Here is a 19,507-nt window from a genome sequence, read left to right on the forward strand (position 1 = left end):
GCCGCCGTACTGCCATTCATCTCTCGCCGAGAATGGAATATGTGCCCACCAATAGATCTTCGGCCCGGGCTTTACATTCTCGCCGCATGTTACGCTGTAATTGAAGTAACAGCGCTCGAGCAGTTTAACTACGTAGACTGCGATTCAGCTGTATGCGTTAGGATTGAGCTTCCTCCTCTTTCACTTGTATTTCACTTGTACTTTTATAAATTGTGTATTTAAGGTACGAAGCTGCATATGATCCAGCTGCGTTCGTACTTATAGTCGAGCCTTGAATAGCAGAACGGTGAGATAAAAACAAATTGCTCTGAAGTTTTCCGCCTCTATTTTGGCATTCGCTTTTTCATACTTTGGCTCGGAGCTGAAATGGTACAAACAACTGCAAAATGCACACAGGTGCCCTAGCTCCATTTGCCCTAAATCCCGAAGTTGCAGTGAAATTTAAGGGTAATTGAGCCTTTAATAGGTACGAAGAATAAACTTGATTGTTTCATGATTATAACCAATGGCGCAAATAAATCTGACTTTGACTTAAATATGCTGAGGTACCTCTCCAATATCTTATTTGATGTTAAAGGAAAAAGTGTGGTTTTTCTGCAATTGGCACTATTAATTCATCATACCTGTGAGAATGTGAAATCAGTGCTAATCATGCCAGATTTCAAATTGAGGGACGCATGCAGAATTTGAAGCAAACCAGCCTTCTACTGAAAATATCGTTCTGCTGTGGTCTGTTCTTTTGAATGGTGGCATGTATTGTAGAAACGATGCTGGATATCGATATGCAAGTGATGTCTCGTCTGAGGCTAGCTTGTGAATGACTGCCGTGGTTATGAATTTTTTGTTGCCTGGCCCACTTCGAAATGTGGTTAAACAGTTGTGTTCCATTCTGCGACCGGCTCCTTTTTGTGCCTTGCACTTTGCCTTACATGCTTGATTCTAGTCCATTTTTTGCACTGTGCTGCTGTTAAATGTGTCTTTTTACCTTGCAGCAATCTCCACATAGCTTTACCAGCAATGCCTCTTCCAAGCTCTCCAGTATGGCTGTGCCAGCCTTTCACTTGGTGCTAGGATGCCCAGCAAGCAAGCAGGCTTTTGAGGTAAGCACTGAAGACATCTTCCGACACAAGTAGCTTTTATTTTCCTAGTCCACTGCTACTTGTGTGACCCCTCGTTATGTTGATTTTCGCAAGTTAGGTTGCCTATTAAGGGTTCTCTTTTGTTTTTCACCTGCTGCTGTGGCCTACTGCATTGGTGTTCGGCTACTGAACCCAAAGACGCGGGATTGAATTGTGGTGGCTTCGTTTCGACAAGGCGAAATGCATATTTGCTCGTGTGTTATGCAATGTCAGTGCATGTTAAAGAATCTTTGGTAGTCGAAATTTGTGCACAGCCCTCCTCTATGAATGGAGCTATTGTTCAACTTTGAGGTATTAAAGGGACACTGATGGCAAGCTGAAGTTGACCTGTGATGATGAAGTTCCGCATCCTAACCACAAAGACGACACTTTTTCTGAAAGTGGAGCTTTATAAGCCAGAGAAAGCAAAACATACAATTTTCATCAGCACCGGCTGATTTCGGAAGTAAATTGCGATGCGCTGACTCCGGTTTTTTTTTGGCACAGATTCCAGAGGCTAGGCTGAACTGCCATTCACCTCAGAACGGTTATCATGGAGTCCTTTGTGTAGACTTCATGAGTTCAAATCGAGTGGCGGGAAAATTTTTAAATGTAATTTTTGCGCCAATCATTGTGTTGATGGCCTTTGCGCTGCTGTTAAAACCGGGATAGCAGTATGGTATCCCATAAAACTAGGTTCAGGACTTGCAGGAAGTGGTTTATCACATTCCGCTAGCTTGTGGAAGAAACTACTTCAGGGATATGTGCAGGTGTCTTTAATGTGTTCCTGAGTGAGCACTAACTTGTTAGGGAGAAGGCAGCTTCTAATCTGGCACTACAGTGCCAATGTCGTGAGTGTAAATCATAAGATGACCCATCAGTGTGTACGCCTGATTTCTGTGACACTTCAGTGGTGTATAGAAGTGGTAAACAAATCTGTAAGGTATTTGATGCATATAACCAAGGCAACGGCTGTATGAGTAGCGAAGCCATTAGTCAATCTTCAACGGAAAGAATTTTCTCTTTTAGATGACGTGCTTGTATATCAGTGACAGTTATTTGTTGTCCTGCCTTTCGCTGGTGTGGGTCATGTGTGGCGCATCTTCATGCGAGCCTTCTTTTCCTTCACAAAAAATTCAATTGATAGTCCAACCTGTTTTCTTCTCTTTTCCTGTGTTGCATCTTTTGGCTGGTTTTAAATCTGTAACTGAGCTCAGACCGTGATAATTACAGCCGGAAAACAGAGCTACTGAATGTGAGCTTGGCATACATGCGTACTGTATGTGTGAAAGTGCAGTTTACAATATTCAGAAATGCTTGATAGCCTTACAAGAATCTAAAATTTTGTTGGAATTCCTATTTGTTCTCTGTTCAAGTGTCGAGAGTTTTTCCGCTTCATCGTGTAATTAGAGCCACTTTGGTACTTAAGCTGAAATCTTTTCTTTAGCCTGCATGTTTCTCACTTTTGGGACAGAAACTTGGAGGCTAATGAAGAGAGTTCAGCTTAAAAGAGTATAGACACCTAATCTTGGTGGCATGTTTTTTTCTCTATAATGGTGCGGAAGACACTACTATGTATGAATCACCATCTGGTATTCGCGTGAGACCGCTAAATAATTTATAATCAACTTTTTCTGCCATCCTGTTTCGGTGAACAATTTGACTATGGCTATGACATCAAAGAGAGGTTATAGGTCATGTGAGGCGTGGGAAAACTGCACTTATAATCGCTGCTTCGTCATTTTAATTCGCTACAGCGCTGACGCCAGCATTCCTTAAGAGCCAGAAGTACCAATTGTATTGCAGTTTTTCATGCCTCACGTGACCAATAACCTCGCTTTGACGTCACAGCCATCATTCAGCTGTTGAAACCGAAACAAATACAGCAGGAGAAAGAAATTTGATTATAAATTATTTAGCGGTCATAGGAGGATGCCATGTGGTAATCCGTGTATAATACTTTATGCCTTATTACAAAGAAAAAAACACGTGCCAAACGATAAGGACAGCAAAGTGAGCTATGGAAAGAAAAATGATAAGTCTAACATTAAGAGACCAAAAGGGGGCGGAGTGGGTGAGGGAACAAACGCGGGTTAATAACATGCTACTTGAAATTAAGAGGAAGAAACGGGCCTGGGCGGGGCTTGTAATGGGAAGACAACATAACCGCTGGTCCTTAAGGGTAATGGAGTGGATTCCAAGAGAAGTCAAGCGTAGCAGGGGGCGGCAGAAAGTTAGATGGGCGGATGAGATTAAGAAGTTTGCGGGGATATGGTGGCCACACCTAGCAAAGGACAGGGTTAATGTGGAGACATGGGTGAGTCCTTTGCCCTGCAGTGGGCCTAGTCAGGCTGATGATGATGGTATGTGTCGCACCTGCTGCTTCGTGCTATCAGCTGGCCCATGCTTGGCCTACCAGACTAGCCAAATTTGTGATGTGGGTTTTCTATTGCACCTGCATTTGTGTACACAGAGGACTTGAATGGTAGCAGGCGATGCTGTGCATGTGTTCACGCCACAGCACACATGACCCACACTGAAAGCTTCTCTGCCTTTAGTAAGACAGCTGCATCAGTCTGGGGCATAACGTATCCCAGTGCTAGAGTATGAGTAAATTGCTCTGGAATTTTAATCTGGTATCAGGTAGCATAGCGCAAAAGAAGGCTAGCGCGGCTGCCTATATTCTCTTGGGCAGCTGTGTTGGATTTTCAGTGCCTGTTAGTGTAATCCGTGAAAGTTCACTGTAACCCATTCGTTTCGATGTAAATTAGGAAGTCCTTAGAGCCCTGTACTTTTTAATTATAATAACAAGGTAATTCAGTAATTCAATTGCACCTGTTCTCTTTGAACACAGTAAAGTGCTGCTGGGTCGAGATCACAGTTTTACTTTGTAGGTGTGCTCAGGCTGTGATCATCATCATCAGCAGCAGCAGCAGCAGCAGCAGCGGTAGCCTGACTACACCCACTGTAGGGCAAATGCCTCTCCCATGTCTCTCCAATTAACCCTGTCCTTTGCCACTTGCGGCCACTGTATCCCCACAAACTTCTTAATCTCATCCACCCACCATTTTTTCCTGTGTGTGTGTCTTTTTCGCCATTCTGAAATTCAATCATACAAATGGATTGATGCATGTAGTGTCAGGTGCGTAATGTGATACCACCAGCTCACCCCAAGCTGTGCTCAGATTTGCCTCATTGCTGCAGGAGCAAGAAGGCAGGCTTGAGGCTGAGTGGTGCAAAAACATGATTTTTCAAGAATGTCTCTGTGGAAATTGCAATTAATCATGTGAATTTGCTTTCATTTTAGGAGCTGCACACAAGCTGGGCGCCTTTCCATGCTGATCATGCTGGCCAGGTACGCTTATGGTTACATTCCTAGGTTGTTTTCATAATGGCAGTTGTGGATTTCTGTGTGGTTTTAAAACATAAATTGTATAATTATTTGGCCTGCCACAAAAGTATAGTGGTGCATTCAAGGCCAGTGTTACAAAGGGATGTTTTGATTGCTGCAAGAACTTGAAGGCCCCTGTGTGGTCACTGTGGAAGGCCCCCTCCCTACTTAGGAATTGCTATTTGGGTTACTCAGTCATTTGGCAGAGGAATAGTGTATAGAGATAAGGGATGGAAGAATGCTTCCAACTAAAGAAAAAAATCCAGCAAGCAGTCATAGAAGCAGAAGTACAAAAATGGCAAGGCTTTCTCTAATTTACATCGAATCTTTTTCACTTAGACTTCTTATTGCATACAACGGCTGATGCTTGGCTTACACACATATTTTCTTTAGGTATGCAATAGGTCTCACATTCTTGTATGATATGGTCACGGTGCCAAAAAAATGATGGTGGTGTTAGAAAACTCGGAATATAGAGGAATTTTATTGCTGACCTTATGGAGAACTATGGTAGCTGTGCAGTCGTTATAAATATCTTCCAATATTTTCACATAACACTCTTCTACACCCTGATTCCACAATGCCTGCATGGCAGCTGTGGTTCCACCGAGTCAATTGCTGTCTGGTAGTCAATGAAGGCTATATATTGGGGTTGGTTATATTCTGCCCATTTCTCTATCACCTGATTGATTGCATGAATGTGGTCTCTTGTTGAGTATCCTTTACGAAAGCCTGCCTGATCATTTGGTTGATTGAATTCGAAGGTTGTCCTGACTCTATTAGTGATTACCTTAGTAAATACCTTGTAGGCAATCGATAGTAAGCTGATCGGTCTGTAAATCTTCAAGTCCTTGACATCTTCTTATGAATTAAAATAATGTTCGCATTCTTCCAAGCTCCTGATACGCTCGTGGTCACGAGGCAAGCGTGTACAGGGTGGCTAGTTTCTCTAGCACAATCTCTCCTCCGTCCTTCAACAAATCTGCTGTTACCTGATCCTCACCAGCTGCTTTGCCCCTTTGCATTGCTCCTGAGGCTTTCTTTACTTCCTCCCTCGTTACTGGCGTGATGTCCCATTGCTATGCTCTACTGCCTCTCTCCGTAACATTCTGATTACATTCACTACTGTAGAGATTTGTGCAGAACTCTTCGGCTACTTTAACTATCTTATCCATAATGCTTATGACATTGCCCTCTTTGTCTTTTAGCGCATACATCTGGTTTTTACCTGTGATTAGTTTTCTCTTCACTGATTTTAGGCTACCTCCATGCTTTAGAGCATGCTAGGTTTTCTCCATGTTAAACTTTCTTATGTTGGCTACCTTGCACTTATAAATAACTTCGATAGATCTCCTAGTTCTATTCTATCTCTGAAGTTAGACGTCCTCATGCTTTGGCGTTTCTTCATCAGATCTTTCGTCTCCTGAGATAGCTTGTAGGTATCCTCTCGAATGATCTGACCACCTACTTCTGCAGCACGCTCCAATGAATTTAAATATGTATTTAAAGATAACAGTTGAGGTGGGAGATTGAGCTTCGAGATTTGCACTTCAACTCGGGAGTTATGCCACTGCTACACAGAATACTTGATCGCCGTAGAGATATTTCATCATCTGGCACCAAGCTGCTGTGGCGCCACTGTCACAGTTGATAATTTTGCTGGGAAGCTGTTGTAGCGCTCACACAGTTTTGAAAAGGTGGTATTCATTGTTTTTGTGCTATTGGCAACAGTGATAATATGCTTGCTGCAGTGTTTTGTGGCTAGCCTTCTTTTTTTTTTAGTGAAATAAGTTGTACATTTCATGTTGAGTATTCTTTGAGCGATTAAATTGCTTTGATTTTATTCCTTCGTGTATAGTTGCGAGTGCTCCATGTCTGAGTGCAAATTTCTACCACTGAAAAGCCTTCAAAATCTTAATAGATGTCCACACTGTTCTAGGGACTCAGTGGCTATTGGAAATGCCCATTTAGCTGTATTCAAGTGCCACTGAGTTAATAGCCTTTTGAAAGCCTTCAAAATGCCTGTGTGACACGGTTATTAGATTTTGTGCAGGTTTGATGCTGAGCAGTCTGCGTGCTTGAGTCGGGTTTTCCAGTGTCTGTATTTCAAACCTGAAACTTTTCGAAATCATCATTAGTTCATTAATGGAAGAAGTACTTGTGCCCTTTTCTGGAATTTCCAGAAAACAGATTAACTGAATTTTTTTGCATATACTCCTACCTTTTTGCAGGTGCTGCATAGTGAGAACCTGTATCAAGACGCCAACCTGCTGGACTTGGAGAAACTGAAGAAATTGTTTAGCCACTGTGTGGCACCCATCATGAGGGATGTGGCATTAATAAAGCCAGTTAAGGTGACCTTATCTATGTCCTTTTGCAAGCATGCTACACACATGAGAACCATCCCACGAAGCACCGTTTCTGCAAAGCTTGTTATCTCACAACATGCATGCTGAATGAGGCAGTGACAGACAGATGAGGAGGCCTTAATGCAGTACATTAGCGTACCGTGTTGAGCAGTGATGTAGGAGCCTTGCAGCCATGCAAGGTATTATCGGCATCATGATGGTAACTCCATTAGACACTGTCTAGTGCTCTGTGAGCCAGACTCGGCTCTTGAACATTCTGGGACTCACCCTTGGCTCTCGGACATTCTGGAAGCCTCACCCGGCTTGCGCATATTACGCGAGGATGTCTCCTGCTGTACGAGCCCTACGCGGCTTGCGCACTTACGTGAGAGATGTCTCGCGTTTGCGAGCTTGCTCAGCTTGCGCAAATTATGTGAAATATGTCTCGCGTTCTGCGACCCCGTTCAATCGTCGCATTTTGCGTGGCAATAAACACGCAAAGATAGGCACGCAGAATTCACGCTCAATATTTTCAATAGGGCAGCCTTTCTTTCTCTTCATCATCTAATCGCGGCAAAGCACCACGAAACTTTTACTTGAATGCGCTCACGTCCACTTCTCGCTTTGCAAACAACGCCTGATAATATTCAAGAAATGCCTTCTGGATACGCCCGCTTTCTCCAGATAACGCCCCGTTCCAATCAATCCTTTCGATGTGGTTTCGTTGAGCATGCGTTTTTTCTATTCCTGGCGCTCGTTTTGAAGGTGTCTCCCCGACAGCTATACCTTGCGCCCTAGCCCGCACAACTGCGCCACGATAGCGTTCTTCTCGGAAGAGTTCAATCTTGTGTTTTATTTTTCTAATGTCGTCCATCCATTCGCCAGGATCCTCGCTTTCTTTTTCGAGAAGTCTAGCCAGTAAAGATTTTAAATTGTCCTCCTCACGCTTGTCCTCTTGTCGAATACAGCTTTACCTTTCAATTGCTGCTATTTTGATGTTGTTTGCAAAGTTCCCACTGCTGCCATACTTTCAGTTCCCCGTTCGGCTTTAATTTACTGATTTCTTCTTTCACTTTCCTGCTAAAGTTGTCGTCTGTAATTAGTTTATTATTTAATTTCCACACCTACTAAGAAAACTGATTTTCTCGTTTCTTTGTCCCTATCCCACACTGCACTAAACAATGATCCGAAAGTGATACCGGTACTACATTCTAGCTACAGCCCCGCCGTGGTGGCTCAGTGGTTACGGCGCTCGGCTGCTGGCCCAACAGACGCGGGTTCGATCCCGGCCGCAGCAGCTGAATTTCGATGGAGGCGAAATTCTAGACGCCCGTGTACTGTGCGATGTCAGTGCACGTTAAAGAACCCCAGCTAGTCGAAATTGCCGGTGCGCTTCACTGCGGCGTCATTGATAGCCTGAGTCACTTCGGGACGTTAAACCGCAATGAAACCAAACGAAACATTTTAGCTGCTGCATTTTGAAATAACATTCGGCGACACGTAAATGCGATCTGGCCCTGCATGGCTTGACTGTTCAAAATGTGTGAACCTCACACAACGCGCGCCTTCTAAACATTCGGCCACATAATCGAGGTTGCACGTGCCTATAATTTCTGAGAGTACCTCAGTGCTTCTGTCCCTAAACGCCCGTGCACTGGTTTTGTCACAGCCTCTCAGGACGCAATTAAAGTCACCCATGACGATCCGGAATTTCTCACAACTGAAGTACTTTCGTACGTTTGGGAAAAAGACTGTCCTCTCTTCCACCGCGTTTGGGGCGTACACGCAAATGATGCGCCAATATGTTTTCTCGTACAGAAAGTCAACCAAAACAAATCGACCCGACGGACACGTCGTATATGCCTGAACCTCAAGTTCTGGTACATTCTTTACAAAGATGACACAACCCGCAGACGTGCCTACAGCGTGGGCTACTACTGCAAAAAATCTACACGTGAAACCTCGCACCATGCTCCCGGCCTCTTCTTCCCCGTCAAATTTCGTTTCCTGCACTGCCAGAACGTCAATGTCATGCTCTGTTAAAAGGCGGTACACCTGGCTCTGCTTCTTCTTACTTGCCAGTCCCCTTACATTAAGAGTACCGACTTTCATGGGGAACGCATGAGCCAATTTCACGCAGCAAAAGGAGGCCGGGAACATGGTGCTTACCCTTCTTTGACACAGGAGCCATGCGGTGCTAGTAACAGGCCTGGCTGCGGGGGCGACTTGTCGAGGGCTCTTCTCTCCGTCGACACATTAGGTCGTGGCCGGATGGAGGACCGCCGTCCTTGGGTCGTTTTTTCCGGTGGCTCTTCGACGCTGGGGGCTTCCGCCTTGTCTCCTTCGGTTCCGGTCTGGGCGTGTGGCCGCTTCGATGGGGCAGAGACGCTGGTTGTGTGGGCTCCGCTCTGGTCAAGGTTCTCCTTGGTCACAGTCGCTGGCTCGATTTCTTGGAGCGCTGGCTCGGTTTCTTGGAGCGCTGGCTCGGTTTCTTGGAGCGCTGGCTCGGTTTCTTGGAGCGCCGGCACGCTTACTCCATCACTCGACGCCTCCATCGCCTTTCTAGAAGATTCTGTCCCTTCAAGTTTGCGTCCGGCACCGCTGCTGGAGGGTCCCGAAGAGCCCGTCGAGCCTGCTTTCTTTTCGGGTGCCTTAATGCCTTTCGTAGATTTTTTGGCCTCGACTATATCCATCAGAAGTTCCACAGAGTTGTCTTTCGACGCACAGCCTGTAGTCACCGCGTAAGTGCCGACACACTCGTTTTCCGCGTGGCCGTACAGCCGACATCTCGTACAGCGGGGAACCCTGCATTCACGCTGAACGTGGCCCGTACCATGGCAGCGCAAGCAGTGCATTGGACGCCCAGGCGCCACGACAAGAGCCAACTCTCCGGCGACGCGTACCTGGTGTGACAGGGTTCCACTTTCAATCCGGGCTTCAACTTCAGTAGGACAGTTCTTGTCGTTGAGCTCTTGTCATTGACGCCTTGTATCTGCCACCACTCACGCTTAACGTCGGTCACTTTGCCAAACGGCGTGAATGTCGTCCGGATGTTGTCGTCGGCCACACCGTGAAGCATCCAGTGTAGCCGCAGCTTTAACTGCTGGTCTTCCGGGTCGATGATAAGGTGCGGCGTCGTTTGACTTGCAGCGCATTAAAGGCGAGCAACTTCTTTGCTGCCTCCGTGTTCCGCAGGGTAACGGCCCCCACATGATTGATTTGGTAGGCCCCCAACGCGACCACGTCGGGGAGCTTACCGGTCTCGGCCAGGGCGTCACGGAAATTCTCGACCCGGAACGGCCTCGCTCACACATCGCCGTGAAGAAAAACGGTGTTGAACACAACACGTCCTGTTGGCAGTGTCTGCAAAATGATTTGGCAATCCTCATCTTCGCAGTCGTCGGCCCTGCTTCCGCGGCCCTCTAAGGCCGCTGTTGCCACTCCGTTGGAGCCCATGACCCTGCGATCCGATCAGCTCTGCTGCCGGAAGGAGAAATGCGCTATAGCGGCCACTGTTCAGGGCCGATTAATACTGCGACACAAAGCTATCATCTTCCTATAGGCCAAAAAAAAGGGAAGCCACCAGTCAGGTTCGAACTCATACCAGCGCTCTACCACTGAGCTATAGCGGCCACTGTTCAGGTCCGATACATTCGGTGACACAAAGGTATCATCTTCCTATAGGCCAAAAGAAAAGCGAAGCCACCAGTGAGATCCGAACTCACGACCGCTGGTTTGCGAGACCAGCGCTCCACCCCTGAGCTATAGCGGCCACTGTTCAGGCCCGATTAATTCTGTGAAACAAAGTTATCTTCTTACTGTAGGCCAAAACGAAAGCGAAGCCACCAGTGAGGTTCGAATTCATAAACGCTGGTTTACGAGACCAGCGCTCGACCACTGAGCTATAGCGGCCACTGTTCAGGTCCGATACATTCTGTGACACAAAGTTATCATCTTCCTATAGGCCAAAACAAAAGCGAAGCCACCAGTGAGATTCGAACTCACGACCGCTGGTTTACGAGACCAGCGCTCTACCACTGAGCTATAGCGGCCACTGTTCAGGTCCAATTAATTCTGTCACACACAGTTATCATCTTCCTATAGGTCAAAACAAAAGCGGAGCCACCAGTGAGGTTCGTACTCACGACCGCTGGTTTATGAGACCAGCGCTCTACCACTGTACGTCATGCAGGTGTTGCACTGTTCACGGTTAAGGATTCAAAAGCTGCACAGAATTTTTGCCGTCTTCATCTGGTCGTCTGACTGGGAGCGCTGCAGCCGGACCAACCTGTTCAGACGGGTACAGGAAGGTGGGCTGGGACTGGGCCATTTCTTTCTTCGGCAGCTGGTGAATCGTTTCTTGTTTTTTCGGGACACAAGAGACCCGTTTTTGCGCACCGTATGCCAAGTTAGGCTGCGGCGCCTGCCGCCCGAGTGCGTAGTCGCAACTGCTGAGGTTTACAGTAGGGTCAGCGGTTTTTACCGGGAAATCGTTCCCAGTGTAAGGTTTCTTTCCGCGCGGTTTTCGAATGACTTTCTGTCTACTGTGAAACGAAAGAAACTGTACCGTGCTTTGTGCGATGTAGTTTTCCCCGTGCCCTTGTACAGGGCCTTGTACAGTAGAGGCCCAGGCAAAGATGTTTTAAAGAGAGTGAAAAAAACGCAGGTGCCGCCAGGAACAAAAACCTTCTTTTTTAAGCTGCACACCGGAACCTTACCGGTTAAAAAAATTTTAGAGGGAAATGAATTATTTTTCCCCGGGGGATCTCACTGTTTGAGTTGCAGGAAGCCGGAAACAATAGACCATGTTTTTTTACACTTTTGGGAAGGGGTTTCTTTTTGGGATGTGTTGCAGTGAACCATAAAGAAAGAATTTCCGCTAGACCCGTACGGCATTCGGTACTAATCTGTCGACTTAATAATGCTGACAGGCCTCCACTGTATATGGCGCTCCAGAATGGCAGGCTACCATTGTGACCGAGACGCAAGACCTGCCAGGATTTACTTTCGCGAAAATATGGACATGTTTCTGGCCATTCAGAAAGCCGCTCCGGACCCTCCGGAGTGGCTGTCAAAACCAGAGCCGCTCTGTACTATGCCTGAATTTTAATTAGACGAAGCCAGATCCATGCTGGCTGACCACGAGTCGTATGTACATAGCGTTTATTCTGTTTTGTTGATTGTTTGTTTTGTCCAATTTTCTTTCCAAAAGCCAGGCAATAAAGAAAAAAAACTGAGCTATAGCGGCCACTGTTCAGATCTGATTAATTCTGTGACACAAAGTTATCATCTTCCTATAGGCCAGAAAAAAAAGCGAAGCCACGAGTGAGGTTCGAACTCACGCCGCTGGTTTACGAGACCAGCGCTCTACCACTGAGCTATAGTGGCCACCGTTCCCTCTCCTTTATTGCTTGGCTTTCACACAGAAAATTTGCCAACACAAACAATCAACAAAACACAATAAACTCTGCGTACATGCAACTCGTGGTCAGCCAGCATGAATCTGGCTTTGTGAAATTAAAATTCACGCAAAGTAGAGAGCGGCTCTAGTCTTGAGATCCACTCCGGGGGCTCCACAGCGACTTTCTGAACGGCCAGAAAGCAGTCTATGCTTTCGAGAAAGTAAATTCTGGCAGGTCTTACGTCTCTGTCATAATGACAGCCTGCCATTCTGGAGCGCCGTATACAGTGGAGGCCTATCAGCATTATTAAGTCAAAAGGCACCCCATCCTCATTTTCAACACATAAGTACCAGATGCTAGACGGTTCTAATGGATTTTTTTTCTTTAGGGTTCGCTGCAATACATCCCAAAAATAAACCTCTTCCCAACAGTGTAAAAATGCATGGTTTATTGTTTCCGGCTTTCTGCAAAACAAACAGTGAGATCCCCAGAGTATTAACAATTCCGTTTCCTCTAAAAAATTTTTAACCGGTAAGGTTCCGGTGTGCAGCTTCAAAAAGAAGGTTTTTACCCCGTGCGGCACCTGAATTTTTTTCACCCTCTTTAAAATGTCTCTGCCTAGGCCTCCACTGTACAAGGCCCTTTACAAGGGCACTGAGAACACTGCATCCCACAAAGAAGGGTACTGTTTCATGCGTTTCACAGTCGACAGAAAGTCATTCGAACACCGCGCGGAAAGGAACCTTACACTGGCTACGATTTCCCGGTAAAAACCGCTCATCCTGCTGTAAACCTCAGGAGTTCCGACTACGTACTCCAGAAGCAGGCGCCGCAGCCTGAACGGTTTACCAACTGCCGCAAAAACAAATGGCCCTGTCCGAGCCCTCCCTCTTGTACCCGTCGGAACAGGTTGGTGCGGCTGCAGCGCTCCCATTCAGACGACGATATGAAGACGGCGAAAATTCGGTGTAGCTTTTGAATGCTTAACCGTGAACAGTGCAGCACTTGCATTGCGTACAAGAGCCTGCTGATAAAGAACAAGTTGAAGCAGTGGCTCTGGCAAAAATTCACAAGGTCATTCCTTTCCACTTATCCGCTCTCTCCCGTATCTTTTTGACCTGTCCTGTCTAATCCCAGGGAGCAAATGACAGCGGGCCAATATTCGAATAGCATTGGGAATGCATGGCCCTAAGTAGGCCCAGAGTTCCCAATGAGTTTCCGATAATGGCTGCACCACTCACTGCCGCATGCAATGATGGGCGTGGTTGTCTATCGCTTTCCCAGTACTGGCTGTGCCATTACAAATATCTGGCTATCGTAGGCCAGCTTAGACAGAATTTCCCCACTCTTTGCCATTGTCGGTTGTGCCACCACAAAATCATGGCTATCATGGGCCAGGTTAGCCAGAATTTTCCCACTCTTTGCCATTGTCGGTAGTGCCATCTTAAAATTACTGCGATCACGGGCCATGTCAGGCAGTTCCCATACTGTTTGCCAGAATTGGCTATGCTATTTAAGAAAACTTTCGACTTTATTTATTTATTTATTCAAGGTACCTACAGCGTCCTGAGAGGCAAGATTTGGGGGTGGGGGGAGGTATAAGTACATTAACAGTACAATTCACTACAGCGAAATAGAAAAAAAAAACAAAAAGAAGTTCGACAAATGTTAAGAACTTCCAATAAAGACAACAGCATTTTGATTACACCCGAGATGCCTTCAACAAAAAATTCTCAAAATGCGCCTTCAAGAAAAATCAGATACGTTTCATTTGATTAAATTTTAGGAATGAAAAAATCACTTTTTTCATTCGCTCTAGGAATTCACTGCCGCAGTGCGCAGCTGGCGTCTGCTTCATGGCGATCGCGATACAAACGTAATAGCTTAGTGCAAGTGCATTCGCTAAACCGAATTTGTGCGCAGTTTTAGCAACGTGCAGAAACGAAGCAGTCGCCTCGTAATTGTGAATTATGCGTTGCGCTCGTGAAATATTAGGCGGGTGCGGACACGTGCTAAGCGATTCCTACGCTTCCCTACGTCGTGCCCTGCGATCGCGCCTTTCCCGTGTTTTCTGATTGCTATTTCTTTCCTTTTCTGGAAATCGGAGTGTTGGAAATTGTTGCTTTTGTACATTTTCTTCTTCTGTTGCGTAGTTTGCATTAGGTGCTATATAGCTCTTGCTCACGTCTCTGCATATTTACTAACAAGTTTTTTTTTGCTTTCAAACATCACCTGTATTGATGAAAACCATCGAAAGTAGTTGCGAACCACAATCTAACATGCCTTTGTTTGTTTTTGCTCCTTTTGCATGAAACTTCCATACCAACAAGGAATTTGAGGATTCTTCGACGACCAGCCAATAAATCGACTGACAACTGGCGTTAGACGCATGTTAACCTAGCTTGTTTAGCACATGTACGGTACCTGAAGCTATGAAAGAGCGCGCATTCCGCTTGGATATTTTTGTTTAGCTTTATGTTTTTTTATTATGCGGTAACATTTTAAGCCATCTTGAACTAACAGAAGCCACATCATACGGGCCCGCAAAATACACGAGTGTCTGAAGTCGTTTTGGCGATATCCATCTTGAAGCTCCAAGTTATTCAGCTTAAAGTTTTCAGGGCTGTGGCTTTGTAACAATACTTTGACGCTTCCGTGTTTCCCATCCACTTGTCTCTTGTATATATTGCCTTCTGTACTTCCTGTGATCATATGACTCATTCTCCAAAAATTCCAAACACTTTTCAAGTGTGTTGGCCCTGAAAAAGCTCTTTTCCCTTGCACGTAGCTACGCGCTTCGCCATTCGTGCATCCTTCCACGATCTCCCTTTCTCCTCCTTTCAGCTCGAGGACTTTTCTCTGAGCCAGAAAACCTTTGTAAAGAATAATGTCTGTCTCCCCTGCTCGTCTTGGAACCACGCGACGCATCACAATAAGACATCCTCGACTCGACGGTATTGTTTTGGCTGGCACGGCGGAGCCCAACCTCGTGCACAACCAACGCGAGGAAAATGCATGCACACTCGAACTAGCACCGTTCATAGCCTGTGCAAGCGAAAAACCACACTCACATATTAGGGGACCTCCGACCCTGCTTGTACCGCCTGCAAGATCTTATTTCTAAATACTAAAACTCTTTTATCCTGATATATTTATTTATTTATTTACCCTAAAGACCCAGAAGAGGGCATTACATAGGGGGGAATGATTAAAAGAAGGCACACATAACAAATCAACTCATAACAAATGATGGTCAATATACAGAAGGCAGAGTTTGGGTAACATTTGGTTAAGTGCAGTATAATACATTGAAACCGCAAAATTCAACACGTTCAAACAAGTGAGTAATAATTAGGGCAAAATAAGTAACTAAAAATACAATGGCACACAAATGAGGCTCCGGAGCTGTTCAGCAAAAAAAGGCCCGCCAAAAAGTCACGGACACGGTAAATCATCTAGCACTCTATGATGCATTTTCCGTGTTCAAAAATGTTAGTAAAGCTGTTTGAAAAGATGATAATTCAGTATGGCCGACAATGCTGGATGGCAATGAGTTCCATTCATTTAGTGACAAAACCAGCGGTGACTTCTGATATTTTAGTGTGCGAGCGAAAATCGGACGGACCTTATGCGCATGATCCAGGCGAGCTGAACAATGAAGTGCAGGAAAGATATGATTTCGGGAGAATGGCGTTTCGCTATAGTATAAGGTGTGAAATAATGACAACCGGGCGAACTTTCTACGTGTAGCAAGAGGTTGAAGATTCATGGCTTGCTTCATTGCTGATACGCTTTGATGACGTGAGTAGGATGACAGTATGAATCTGACGGCTTTATTTTGTACTGCTTCTAGAGCATTTGTAAGAATCGCGTGGAAGGGGTTCCATATAACAGAAGCGTATTCAATAGATGACCTGATAAGCGTTGTATAAGCGCTGTGCCGTGTTTCAGCGTTCGCAAGGGGTAAACGGCGCTTCAAGAGACCAATTTTTTTAAAGGCTTTATTAGTTATATATTCAATGTGAGCATCCCAGGTTAAGTTCTCACTGAAAAACACTCCCAGATATTTTATACACGACACGGAGTCAATTCCACTATTATTTAACAGGTAATTATTCTGTGATGTTTCTGCTACGCTAGAGAATCTTACATGCTTAGTTTTACTGACATTAATATCCATCTGCCACGTTGAACACCATTCAGGTAGTTCTGTTAGATCTGTTTGGAGAGCTAGTGCATCAGTCGGGGTGGTTATCTGCCTGTATATTACGCAGTCATCTGCAAAAAGCCGTATTGATGAAGTAATATTAGAGGCTATGTCGTTTATATAAATTAGAAAAAGTAATGGCCCTAACACTGAGCCCTGCGGGACACCGGATAATACGCGAGTGGGTTTAGAAATCAGGTTCTCAATTTTGACCGACTGGTAACGATCGGTTAGGAATTGCCCGATCCATGTAGTTGTTTTGTCGTCGAGCTGTAAATTTCGGGTCTTTAGCAGTAGGCGTTTGTGGGCAACAGGGTCAAAAGCTTTTCTAAAGTCAATGAAAATGGCGTCTGTGAGATGAGACATGTGTAGGGATTGATGAAGGTCAGTCACAAGCTCAAAGAGTTGTGACTGGCATGATCGGTTTTGCCGGTGGTGGTGGTGGTGAAAATATTTTAATGAAATGGTTTAGGAGGTTGTAGCCGTGGTTGGAGCTCTCAGTCCGGAACCCCATTGGCGTAGGCTGCTGTCCGGGCTCTTTCGATGAGTTGCTTTTGACTCTTTCCGTCCGAGCTGGACAGAGCTGCCTCCCACCCCTCCTGCGTTGGCTGGTTATTAACAGTGATCGCCTGATTTCGTTGGCAGGCCCATACCATATGGTACAGGTCCGCCTTCTCCCCGCAGAATTTGCATTGTGAGTCAAATGACTCCGGGTCTATGGCATGCAGTCTTCGTGGGTTGTTGTAAGTGTTGGTCTGTAGCTTTCGGAGGTGTTGTTCCTCCCCTTTATCTAGTGTCTTAGCCGGCGGAGGGTAGACCCGACGGGATAATCTCAAGTGCTGAAGTATGTCATTGTAAGTTAGTAGTGGGGTAGGAGGTTCCACGGCATCCGCACTGGGTGCCCGGGGGAGAAATGCTCGGGCTGAGGCATGTGCGCTCTCGTTCCCTGGGATGCCCTGGTGACCTGGTACCCATATTAAGTGTTTGTGTGTGGGTTGGTAGCCACGGATGTAGCTATCTTGCAGGATTTTAGCTGCTAGCGGTGCGACCCTGCCCCTGAGGTAATTGCGATACGCTGTCTGTGAATCTGTGAGAATGTATATTGAGCTAGTGTGTGTTGCAGCTAGAGCAATCTCCACTTCTTCCGCAGCCAGTATGTCCTGGCTAGCCAGTACTAGTCCGTCGACTGTTGTATTTTGGTGCACTACCGCGACGGCCGTCATTCCCTGCTCGGGACCCGCAGCATCGACATAGAACACGCCCTCGCGCCCGCCGTAGTGTCTTTTCATGGCTTCGGCTCGTGCTTGTCGTCTTGACTGGTGAAAATCAGGGTGCATATTCCTGGGTAGTGGAGCTGCCTTGAGTTGTCCTCTCCATGAGGCTGGGATGTCGGTTTTGGTGTCTAGCTGTCGGGGGCAATTGATGTTTAAATCACTCAGGACTTGTCGGCCAGTTCGAGTTGTGGAGAGCCGTACCACCTGCGCCGTAAGGTGTGCCTCTATCAGCTCATCGATCGTGTTGTGCACACCCAGTCGCAAGAGCCGGTCCGTCGATGTCGCAAGAGGGAGTCCCAGGGCCTTCTTGTAGGCAGTTCTGATTATGATGTCGAGGTTTTTGATGTCACGCTTCTTAAGGCGGAGGTAGGGCGCTACGTAGACGACGCGGCTTACAACGAAAGCCTGCACCAGTCGCAGAGTATCGTCTTCTCGCATCCCCGATTTGCGCGTCGTTATCCTGGCGATCATCCTGGCGACTTGCTCGCTCACGAGCCGTAGTTTCTGGAGGGCAAGAAGGTTGTTGCCGTTGTTATTTATGTACAGACCCAGTATCTTCATGGTCTGAACTTCCTTGATGGGTGAGTTGTCTACGCGGATATTGATGGTGTCTTGATTCTTGCGTTGACGGAAGACTAGCAGTTCGGATTTTTCGGGTGAGCACGTTAGTCCACACGCCCGGGCATAATTTTGAACTGTTGTCGCCGCGGTTTGTAGTTGTTCTTCAATCATTCTCATACTTCCCGTGGTTGTCCAGATGGTTATATCATCAGCGTACAGGGCGTGGCGTATGCCCTGTACCTGATTGAGAAGAGGTGGGAGATTTAGGAGTGCAATGTTGAAGAGAAGTGGGGATAGTACTGCCCCTTGCGGAGTGCCTCTCGTGCCCATCTTCACTTGCGTTGTGTGTTTTGAGCCGGTGCTGATGTTGACGGTTCTGTCCGTAAGGAAATCGCAGATGTACGAGTAGGCTCGCTGTCCGCAGTTCATGCTGTGGAGGTTGTTGAGGATTGTGGAGTGTTTGCCATTGTCAAACGCTCCCTTGAGGTCAAGTGTTAGAAGCGCTCGGTTACTGTTTGTGCGTGCGGGATCAATGACTTCACGTTTGATTTGCAGAAGCACATCATGGGTGGACAAGTGTGCCCGAAATCCAAACATCGTGTGTGGCAGTAGCTCATTGTCCTCAAGATAATTGGAGAGACGGGTGTGGACTGCCTTTTCCATGAGTTTGCCTGCACACGACGTGAGGGATATGGGGCGCAGGTTTTCAATGCTGATTTTCTTGCCGGGTTTGGGAATAAAGTGTACATTGGCTGTTTTCCATGCTTGTGGAATGGTGCCGGTACGCCAACATTCGTTTATGTAATCCGTGAGTTGCTGCAGAGCCTCCGTGCCGAGGTTGGCCAGAAGTCCGACAGTAATTTTGTCTTGTCCCGGGGCTGTGCCTCGGCGCATATCTGCTAGTGCTGCAATGATTTCCTCTGAAGTGAAATCTCTGTCTAGGTCTTCGTTCGGTTCCCCACGGTACTCCTTATTGTAGGGTTGTGGGTCTCGCGCGGTGCAGATATAGCGACGCGTGAGTTCATCCACGAGTTCATGATCCGTGCCTTGAAAGCTGTGTAGGGCTCGATGCAAATTTCTGTGTTGTTCACTCTTCGCTTTCGGAGGGTCAATTAGGCATCGCAGAAGGTTCCATGTAGCCTTGGTGTCTAGGCGGCCTTTGAGGGATTCGCACTTCGTTAGCCAATTGGTGCGAGCGAGGTCCCA

At 46.4% G+C, this 19,507-nt stretch overlaps 1 protein-coding gene and 3 non-coding genes across 4 annotated transcripts; 1 reads left to right on the forward strand and 3 right to left on the reverse strand.

The window, feature by feature from the left end:
- Positions 1-882: 882 nt before the first annotated feature.
- On the forward strand, positions 883-7,199 carry LOC149333671 (uncharacterized). Its single transcript, XM_089556099.1, has 3 exons — positions 883-1,100; positions 4,426-4,473; positions 6,741-7,199. The coding sequence occupies exons 1-3, from the start codon at positions 972-974 to the stop codon at positions 6,963-6,965; spliced, it is 402 nt and encodes a 133-aa protein (XP_089412225.1). The 5' UTR covers positions 883-971; the 3' UTR covers positions 6,966-7,199.
- A 3,358-nt stretch (positions 7,200-10,557) lies between these two features.
- TRNAA-CGC (transfer RNA alanine (anticodon CGC)) lies at positions 10,558-10,629 on the reverse strand. Its single transcript has one exon. It is a non-coding gene; the product is annotated as a tRNA-Ala (tRNA).
- Positions 10,630-10,837: 208 nt separating this feature from the next.
- On the reverse strand, positions 10,838-10,909 carry TRNAT-CGU (transfer RNA threonine (anticodon CGU)). The gene has a single exon. It is a non-coding gene; the product is annotated as a tRNA-Thr (tRNA).
- A 1,265-nt stretch (positions 10,910-12,174) lies between these two features.
- On the reverse strand, positions 12,175-12,245 carry TRNAT-CGU (transfer RNA threonine (anticodon CGU)). The gene has a single exon. It is a non-coding gene; the product is annotated as a tRNA-Thr (tRNA).
- Positions 12,246-19,507: the final 7,262 nt, after the last annotated feature.

The sequence above is a fragment of the Amblyomma mixtum genome, chromosome 8 (genome assembly GCF_055824585.1).
Source record: "Amblyomma mixtum isolate Tamu chromosome 8, ASM5582458v1, whole genome shotgun sequence".
NCBI classification, from domain to species: Eukaryota; Metazoa; Arthropoda; class Arachnida; order Ixodida; family Ixodidae; genus Amblyomma; species Amblyomma mixtum.

Bases quoted from the DNA above. Each gene is read 5' to 3' on its own strand.
- LOC149333671 (XM_089556099.1), top strand. From the start codon at position 972: ATGTGTCTTTTTACCTTGCAGCAATCTCCACATAGCTTTACCAGCAAT. The intron at 1,101-4,425 runs GTAAGCACTGAA...CTTTCATTTTAG, and splicing joins CAAGCAAGCAGGCTTTTGAG to GAGCTGCACACAAGCTGGGC. The intron at 4,474-6,740 runs GTACGCTTATGG...ACCTTTTTGCAG, and splicing joins ATGCTGATCATGCTGGCCAG to GTGCTGCATAGTGAGAACCT.